Source organism: Miscanthus floridulus, chromosome 13, assembly GCF_019320115.1.
Source record: "Miscanthus floridulus cultivar M001 chromosome 13, ASM1932011v1, whole genome shotgun sequence".
NCBI lineage: Eukaryota > Viridiplantae > Streptophyta > Magnoliopsida > Poales > Poaceae > Miscanthus > Miscanthus floridulus.
This window is the reverse complement of record NC_089592.1, coordinates 31399631-31409872: the sequence shown is the minus strand read 5'-3', so window position 1 is coordinate 31409872 and position 10242 is coordinate 31399631. Positions and strand designations below refer to the sequence as shown.

General features: G+C 43.2%; 1 protein-coding gene across 1 annotated transcript; it reads left to right on the top strand.

The window, feature by feature from the left end:
* Nucleotides 1-2376: 2376 nt before the first annotated feature.
* LOC136498923 (F-box/kelch-repeat protein At1g51550-like) lies at nt 2377-9381 on the top strand. Its single transcript, XM_066494622.1, has 2 exons — nt 2377-3219; nt 8092-9381. Exons 1-2 carry the CDS (start codon nt 2739-2741, stop codon nt 9060-9062), a joined length of 1452 nt encoding a protein of 483 aa, XP_066350719.1. The 5' UTR covers nt 2377-2738; the 3' UTR covers nt 9063-9381.
* Nucleotides 9382-10242: the final 861 nt, after the last annotated feature.

Genomic DNA, 10242 nt, shown 5'->3' with positions numbered 1-10242 from the left:
TATGCGGTCTCGGAGGGAAGAAAGATGTTAGCGCTCGGATGGAAATAGGTGAACTGACGTAGGACCGGAACAGGATGAACTGAACGCTCCAACATAAAGCTTGTGACCAGTAGTAAGACATAGATTTCTCTTTTCATATTGGTAGAGCTTGATCCTCAACTATTTATCGCCATATTTCCTTACAAAGTATTGTTAAGGAATCTATAAGAACATCTGTTTATTTTGGTCCTGCATTTGCGCTAACGCCATCGCGAATCCCACCGTCAGGGGCCACTTTCATGGGCCATAATACTCTCATGGGCCTACCCTAGGCATTGGGCAGAGTCTCGGTCCAGGCCCAGGTCTGGTCCTGCATAAACTTAGCATCTCGAAAATCCTTGCTGTACCCAAACCAAAAAGAGGTGAGTCTGAAACTTTGACAGGATTTGCAGCAAGTCAGACTCACTTTCGCAGAGCACTCAGCATCTAGCTTGACTAGCTAGCAAGGGTGAAGGAGATCAATTTGGCCACGTATCCACCTTCTGTGACATCCTAACATCTGTTACAGTACCTTTGGTTGCTTGTTGAGCCTATGGAAGAAGTTCAGAGATGCCTGGTTTCTCTGCTTTGGATGACAGATGACTGTGCCCCGCATGCAACTCTGATAGCAAAGCTTGTCCACTTTGTAAATAAACCGTGTTTGTCATAGTATACTAGTAACTAAGCGTGGCTTATAGGTAGGTACTCTACGTTCCTCAGCCTATTTGTTTGGCCGTGGCTTGTCGTAAATGATCGTAAATTTTTAGTCGAAATAATATTTTTCTCTCACACAAATCAGCCAGCAGCATTTCTTCACGATACGAACCAGCCAACCGAACAGGATATCATTGTTTCGTAAGTGTTTTTTTGTTTGTTAGGATACATATGTGAACATGTTTATATTACTTACTAGTTAATCGGTCTGTTCGCTGGTTGATTTCTGAATTGATTTAGACTGACTGAGACTGATTTATTGTAAGAGAAAAATACTATTAGTTGGCTGAACATGCCGATTACTGCCGGAGTGAGGAGAGGGTGAGTTTTGGTTGACCGCGTGCTGCTGAGTAGATAACAGCAAGGAGGAGGAAATGGCTTTCTCAGATGGGGATGAAAGCATCGTTATCAGAGGGGAATCCCGACATGAACGCCGTGTCCGGTGCATGCCCCCACACACCTTGTCTAGTCTAGAACACAAGAATTCTGTCGCATCTCCATTGGCTGCCACCGGAACGCGCCAAAATTCCGCCCCGTCGCCATCAGATTTCAAGCTCAAATTTACAAGAAAATTGCGCCGCTACGTACCCACACGTGACCGTAACACTTCACTTTATTCTAGCACCACCACCACCGGGCCGGGTATGAGCTGAATCTAGAACCGGTTGGTGCGTGAAGCTCACATTTGGAATCTAAACGTGTCGAATGAGTGGATTTCTTTCATACGTACCCCTCCGTCCTAAATAAGGGCCGTTCCTGCTTTCCCATGCAAAACACTGTTAACTTTGATCAAATATACCTTTCAAAAAAACTTTGACCAAATATTTACAAGAAAATATTAATATATACAAAAAATATTAATATTTATAGATAGTTGAATATATTTTTATAATAAACGTATTTAGAGATATAAATATTGTTAATATTTTCTATAAATCAAGAAAGTTTAACCGGCACGAATACCATAACGATAAGTATCATTGTCGATTCCCGAGAAGTCAAACGCTTTTAATTTTAAAAAAATAGATATAATAAAACATTAATATTTATAGTACATAATGAGTGTCTACAAATATTGCATTTTTTTACAAACATAGTTAAACTTAAGAAAGTTTGACCGACATAGATACCGTAGTGACAAATGGAGCACGTGAGTGGAATTCTATAAGGGCACCCACAATGATTGATCATAAGCTAGCTCTAAGCATTTTTTTTTATATTTTAATAGAAGAGAGAGAAAAACTAGCTCTTGATCAAGAGCTAGACTCATACACACAATCCAAAATCATGTGAGAGTGTCATGTGGACCTAATCATATTATGAGCTATTGCTAAAAGCTAGCACTATTGGATATATAGCTTTTAACATGGGTAGCATCACATGACACTCTCATATAATAACCTTAAAATGTGTGCAAGAGCTTAACTCTTAATTAAAAGCTAATTTTTTTCTTCTCTTCTATTAAAATATAAAAAAATGTTTAGAGCTAGCTAAAAATCGATGGTTGAAGCTGCCCTAATATGGTAAGACCTCACAGCCTAGAATTCAATTAGCACATGATCTAAACAAAGTGACACTGAATACTCCTACAAAAGGTTTGATTGCAGTTCGAAACAGCCCATCGGCATAACGACATTTCTGCACTGCACACTGCTCCGCAGGTGACCACCGCCACCAGTCCACCACAAACACAAGCGGGCCACACTCTTCTCCCCGCCACTTCCCTCCTCAGAGCTGCCTGCTTGCTTGCTCGAGCTCCCACGGCTCCAGTGCCCCCGACACATCAGCCTCCTCTCCTTCCACTCGCCTTCCTTTTTGACGTTCCAGGATCATCCATGGCATCCAAACCAAGCAGGGAAGAAGACTAGCATCGAACCCACTTCTCACAGGATCCAACCGCCCAAGAAACAAACACAGCCGTGGCGACCTAGAAGGCATCAAGCATAGCGCCGTAGGTGGGAGGGGGAGGGCAAGGGCGAGACAAATGGCAACAACCATGGCCGGCGATGGGATGCGGCGGGGCGGTTGGCGGCGGCGGTGAGCGTATGGAGGAGGAAGAGGCAGGGGCGTCGACGTCGACGTCGTCGTCGTCGTCGCCGCCGCCGCCGCCCATCGCGCAGCTGGGCTACGACCAGGTCCTCTCCATCCTCCGTCTGCTCCCGCCCGAGGCCGTGCTCTCCTTCGCCGCCACCTGCCGCGCGTTCCGAGCCTGGGCCTCCTCGGACGCGCTCTGGGAGGCGCTGTGCCGCCGCGACTGGGGCGCCCGCGCCGCCGCCGCGCTCGCCGAGCGCCGGCGCGACCGCCACGGCGGCGGCGGTGGCGGCCTGCAGGCGCCGTGGCGGAGGGTCTACGCCGAGGTCGCCAGGCTCGGCGCCCTGTCCGCGCGCCGCGTCCCTGTCAGGGGCGCCTCGCCGCGGCCCCGCGCGTCGCACTCGCTCAACCTCGTCGCCGGCTGGCTCGTGCTCTTCGGCGGCGGCTGCGAGGGAGGTAATTTCAACCAAACTGTTTCACTACGTCCTTCTTGCTACAGAATTGGTTCAATAAGGTTGAAAAGATGATTGCTTTGTGCCTTGTCTATGAATCAATTCACGAGGGGAAATTCGATCCCTGGGGCAGAGTACTAGAATGGGTATTATGAACTCCAATAGATTTGTTTGGGGTGATAAGTTGCTTATAGTTTGCAGATTATATGCAGAATCTTTGCTGCTGTTGCAGATGTCCGATTGATGCTTTGATTTGCTTGTTCTGTTTATGCCTGTTTAAGAAAACAACAGGGGAGCTGTTCAGAAAAGGTAGAATGCTTAGGCTAATCCTAATCCATGGTATCATACTTGATATCCAAAGCTGCCACATCATCAGAAGAGCTGTATCCAATGCTATGACTCATAGCAATTAATTATTTGATATGTTTGTGTCTATGAAAGTGGGTCCAAACGATTGAAATTAATGCTGATTAGTTGGATTTCATGCCAAAGCTGTATATCTTTCTCCCTTAATGATGGCATCTAATAAATCTGTATGTTACAACCCGTTGTGAGTAACCTCAGTGCTCAACTTTACTTATGATTTCATTAAAAATACTTTGCTTTATCGATTATGAAGCTTGCACAGTTCTGTTACTTAGGCCTATCTCAATGGGGTTTCATGAGAGTTTCATGGGCATTAAATATGCTGACATGTCACTGTATTTATGAAGAAAGAGATGATGAAAGTTTCATGGGAGTAAGAGTTTCATGGGGATGAAACTCTTCTGCACTATTTTCAAAATATGAGTGTATTAGAAACTGGGTAATGAAACCCCCACTGAGACTGGCCTTATGACACACTTGCTAATTGTTTGGAGAACCTTCCTCCAATATACTCATGTATCCTGACTGTGACATACACTGGTATGTCCGGGTAGTGTAGCACATCCGACAAAACTTCAGGAAGACTTGCGTCATGATTGTAGGAGGAATTCCTTGGAAATTTAGGAGTTTATTTCAAGTTTGAATTAAATCCTATGGATCAAATCCAAATGGTTCATTAGCTGGAACTATTTGTCTTGCAAAGCAAGTTAGTTGCTTCCCTTCAGAGTACTTTGTTTGAGTTATAACATTGTTTATCTAATAAACTATTTAGTCTCCAAATCCAGAAAAAGAAAAACCAGACAATTTTCCGTAGCTATATTCTTTGCACTTAAAGTTCTGCCCTTTTAATAGTTTTTTCCTCTTTCTGCATGATTAGTTTATCTCTGATCCCATTAGCCTTAAGAATATTAGACGTGAAAGAACTTCTGATGACTTGGAGGTTATACTTAACCTGATTATTTTAATTAATTTAAAAGTCTAACTGTAAATCTAATTGAGATTGTTTGATGTGATACATAAATTCTATGGACATCCGAAATCAGTTTTCAAGATTTGTAGTGGAGTACAATTCTTTTTTTTTTGTCTTGAACACGCAGGAGAGCTGAATCTTTATATTAAAGAAGAGAGAAAGGGAGAAACCCCAAAGTACACACCCTCATACCCTTTTAGTTCTCAAGATACGCTCGACAGCGTCACAACCATGACAAGACAAGACCTAATCACTAGGTGCAAGGGCACTCAACAGTGAGAGCTTTTGCTCCCCAGCCATGCCCCAAAGCTGCACCTCTTCTTCTACAAGCAGTAAGGCCCAATAGCCATGCGTGGGGTAACACCATCAAGCACACAGTGATTCTGTTCTGATGTATCCAAAAGTCCAAGCCCCTAGAATAATGTGAGAGCTGCCTCAGCCTTGCTGCAGCAAATCATTTGTGGCCTCACTAACAAAAGCACCACCGTTCATCAAAGGACACATCTCCAGGAGAAGGTGATAACACTTGGAGGCCAAAATGATGAGTAATTGGAGGAGCCTCGTCAGGAGTGCATGCCGGCAAGGTCCCTTGAAATCTGAAACCCCACACGCCCGGGAGGGACCCCATCGGGGCGTGCGGCAGCTATGGGCTGCCCTAGCCGGCCTAACCGCTCTACTTCGTTGTCATTGAACCACCGGCCATCAGCAGCAACAAAGAATGGTGAGCAGTAGTAGATGGAAGTACGGTAAAAAGTGTAGTAGATGTGTTTTTTTTTTCAAGTGGATAGATGGATCTCTCAATTGGCCGTGATCCTCTCATATAAATAGAGAGGGGAGTCTCATCCCAGTAGGAAACTTATTCCACACGTAATTTACAAGTTTCCCACAAGATCAGATGAGTTTCCAAAGGACAAACACAAATTTAGGCTTGGACTGCCAAAACATGCCTGGCCGGTTTCTACTGAACACCGTAGGCACTCTGCCAAAACCGGCCTGGGCCAGTTTACTCTACACAAACCGGGCCGGTTTCCAAAACCGGTCTAGGCCGGTTTTTCGTGGACAATGCCAAATTAGCCCAAATTGCTCTAAATTTGATCATTTTGCTCTTTTCTTGTCTGCACATCTTCTCCAATCCATCTTCAACTTACCCAATCATATTTTGACTGTCAACAGATTGCTTTTGGTTCTGTCCAGCTTGAAGCTATACTTTTCACCATTGATGTGCTGTTTGTGTTTTTGTGATCCTTTATTATTATTATTTGAGCTTCTATTTTATGTTTACATTGGTTATTCCATTAGAAGATTTTCGTTGCTCTTTCTACTTAACTGTAGACATCACATCTGTCCTCCTGAACTCCTGATTTGCTTGTTTGCGTTGATTTTTAGGTTGAACACAATCATCTACTCCCTCCGTCCCAAAATAAATAATTTTCTAACGTTTAAAATTTGTCGCAAAACAAATAACATTCTACACAAAAATGGAACAATGCCTCTTAATACGGAAGCTAATTATGGGTGCATGTAAATGATAACCAACAAATTCAAGAGATATCCTCTGAGGAAGGAAAGGAGATGAGGTACATGCATCTTTTGCCAACGTTCTTAATCTGTCTGAAAATTTTCAGAAAGTTATTTATTATGGGGCGGAGGGAGTATGTATTCAAGAAAAAAGCAAAAGGAAAAAGGAAAAAGAATACAATCACCTAAATTTTTTTTTTACTCTGAGAATCGAGGCGATGTTTTATGTTATAAGATTAAGACCTTTTCAGCCAATACGAAAGAAGAGCCTTCTTATACATGAATAGTGCCGGTAAGTTAGTATTTGGTCTAAAAGGTGTCTGAGTCCCTGATCTGGTGACAGCCATCTACTCATCTTAGAGTTAACATCCTAATACTTAGCTCTGGAGATAAGGGTGTGGGTGTCTTCAAGGAACAATGATTCTCCCTAGATTTAATATCGGTAGTTAGAGTGTCTAACTCAGTAGTGGTCGTCTTGTGTGTTTATGTCACCGGCGTGAGTGTAATCCTAGAAACTGGGGTGGGTGCGTGTGTGTGTGGTGTTGTTTGGGCTCTTGCCCTTTATTCTCTTCTTAATTTAATGAAGCGCAGCTCTCCTGCGTTTTCGAGAAAAAAAAAAAAGATTTAATATCGGCGCAAAGCCAATACTAACCCTGAACTTAGCTGCCTAGGTCGAAATCCTCCCCTTCTGCATCTGCCTACCACTGCATTTCTCTGTTGTTGGTCACTCATGGTGCTCGTGCATGCACTTCAGTTGAGGTATCATCCTATCACATGATCCCTGTGATGCTCCTTCAAATCATGCCATTTATCCTTCTTTTGCACGGGATGACCATGATGAGACCGTTTCACATCATTTTGTATCGAACACCATGGCTTTTGCTACAGAGAAGATGTTAACCGGCCACAAATATTGGACGCTATGCAAACGATGTGGATTCTGCAAGAGACCAGTTCTGATCTAGGTGCTATGGTGATGAGTGCTCTTCATCAAGTTTTGGACTTCTATGGAGTTATTATGGGAACCACTGACATATTCGTGCGAGGTCAAGGGTTGCGGTCTCCATTAAATACAGTTCATTCCATGATATGCGAGCTTCAGGAAGGCTCCAAGGCAGTCTATGATGCCTGCTGGAAGTGTGACACTGTGTTGTTGCTTTCTCTTCCATGGTCAAGGATGGGAAGAATCCCTCTTAGATTTTGAAGAAAAATGTCTCACTGATTAGACTTATGAATGTGAAAGAAAGTTGAAAGAGGGACAGCATGATGCTGCGCTTACCACGCCACTATATTTAACCAAGGGGCCAACAACTACACAACCTATATGACTTCACCAGCGTTGCTACCACTAACAGGAAAAAAATGTGGTCATTGTTCCACTGCCCATGTTCTCTGTGTTGTAATGGGCCTGCGTATAGGAATCTGATGTTAATAGATGGCAATAAATCCAGGAAGTATAAAAAGATGGGTTATATCTGGTTGTGATCAGTTCTTTCATGGGCTATTCAGACAAATAATTGAGTCTGGCTTCTTTTTTTGATTGGAGATAAAGAGTTGTCACTTGAGAGTCCATTGGTCCATCCCCATAAAAGGGTGAGGTATCATGTCCTGGAGGAGAAGAGAAAGTGAAATTAGTCTATTTGTTTTCTAATATATTCTCTTATCTATGTTCCAGATTCTACTTTCAGTGCTCTTGTCTCCTTCCATCCATGCTGTCAGTCCTTCCTCTCCCTGATAATGGTCCAGATGTAAAACTTTATGCTCTGTTTAATGTATATGTTCTGTCCCAGGGCTGCTACACCTGACACATGGTGTTAAAGCATAACACTTTCTATATATGTAGTTATTGGAGACGATTGTCTCTTTTACCTTTCTTCCTCTTTCTATGTGAAAGGATAATTGCATTATTTGCATACTGTGATTATATGCTTTCATTACAATTATGAAGACTTATTTGATAATATTTTATCCCAGTCTTTGGTTTCTAACTAGTTTTCTGATGTTATCTATTGCTCTAGTTAGGTCACCATCTTGATGATACTTGGGTGGCTTATGCTGGAACTGGAGCTGGAAATAGACCGCCTGCTATACTTAGCTGGCAGCAATTAGCCTCTGGCACTCCAGGTGGTCGATTCAGTCATTCATGCACTCTAGTTGGTGACACATTAGTCTTGTTTGGTGGAATCACAGATCAGGGGCAGCGCTTGAATGATACATGGATAGGTCAAATTATCTGTGAAGAGCATCGAAGGATACGGATCTCATGGGGACTGCTGGAGGTAGGTCCGCTTGCACCACCTCCTCGTGGAGCTCATGCAGCCTGCTGCGTGGATGACAAGTTTATTGTAATTCATGGTGGGGTAGGGCTCTATGGCAGCCGGCTTGGTGATACATGGCTTCTTGATCTCTCAAATGGCCTCCAATCTGCCAGTTGGCACCAAATAGGCAACACATGGCCTTTGCCTCCACCTCGTTCTGGTCACTCTTTAACTTGGATTGGTGGTACACGCATGGTATTATTTGGTGGTAGAGGATCAGAATTTGAGGTTCTTAATGATGTCTGGCTGTTTGATATTAGTGATCAATACCCCAAATGGAAGGAGCTAAAGTATGACTTGTCTAGTGCTCTTGGTGAACTTCCTTTTCCACGGGTTGGGCATTCAGCAATACTTGCCTTGGGTGGCAAGGTCCTTGTGTATGGCGGGGAGGACTCACAAATGCGTCGAAAGGATGACTTTTGGATCTTGGATACACCAGCTCTACTTCAGTACGAGTCAGGTTCCAAGAAAATGACCAAAAAGATGTGGAAAAAACTAAGAATTGATGGTCAGTGCCCAAATTACCGATCCTTCCACGGGGCATGTGTAGATACTTCTGGTTGCTGTGTGTATATTTTTGGTGGAATGGTTAATGGCCTTGTACACCCTGCAGAAGCCTGGGGTTTGAGATTTGATGGGCATCTGTATCAAGTGGAGCTTCTGCTACATCTCTAGAATGTGTATTTTGTTCCCTTGTAAATCCGAGACATGTCATAGGTTTGATGTTTAGCGTCTGGTGTAGTTTGTAAAAACTGCTTCATGATAAATCTGGAGGTCTCCTTATAAATATTGAGGTGACCAGTACCAGTACCATGTCACCCAGGTTTTCAACATTGTAAGGATACTCCAAATGGTGCCTAATTGTCGTTTGCGCATGGATGCATGCGCACACCTGTGGCTGATCTGTGAAAGGAACAGTGACCCTTGTAATTTTGCCATTAAGGCCTGATCTGTCTGTATATGGGTTTGAATTTTCATTCCTTTGTCAGATTCATATGTTCCAAAGAGTGCCCTTCAATACCATCGGGAGCAGATGGTTGTTTTGCTACTTGATGAGCCATCATATAGTCATGGGAAGAGGGATAATTGTTGTTTTCCATAATAATCCAATGCGTGAGGATTGCTCGGGACCATATGGAGTTGCTATTGGATCTTTGCATCCCAGTCACAAGTTAGCTCAATGCAGGAGGACCATATCTCATTCAGCCCTTGGGTCGTCACATGCACAGAACCTGTTATTTGTATTGATCTAATGATGGTGCATGGGTCACACTGGCAACACTACGCATCAGAATTTCTCCCAAAGATGAATGCTGGTTTGATCTTTGGTCCACCAGTACTAGATTGTTGTCGAGGCTTGTAATGGTATATCAGTATGCAGGTTATGTCATGTGCGCATTAATTCTGCGATAACAGGACCGATAGTTGCTTGGATTATTTCAGATTAGGGACCATTTGAAGTATGATTGCTCGAGAGAAATATGGAGCTCCTGTTCAGATCCACTTTGTGACAGCAAGGCAAGCTTCAGCATCAAGATCCATGTATGCTACCTCTGAAAGGTTTACTTAGGCTAGACTCAGTTTGTCTCTCTGATTCTGTACATTCTTGATAGATTATATTTGCTCAAGATGTTGTTTCAGTGCAGCATTCAACTGACTTCGTCACGCATCTCGAATATAGTTGTTATTGTACTCTACTGAAGTTTGAAGTCGAATGCTGAAGGTTGGCTAGTAAGAGTGTGATTGGTTGCTTGCATTAGCTCTAGTCTGAGTATAATATAATACTTTATGCAGCTAGAGATCAATGGGGGTTTTTTTTGAAAGGAAACTGTGGAGCTTGCTCCCCAGTGCTTTA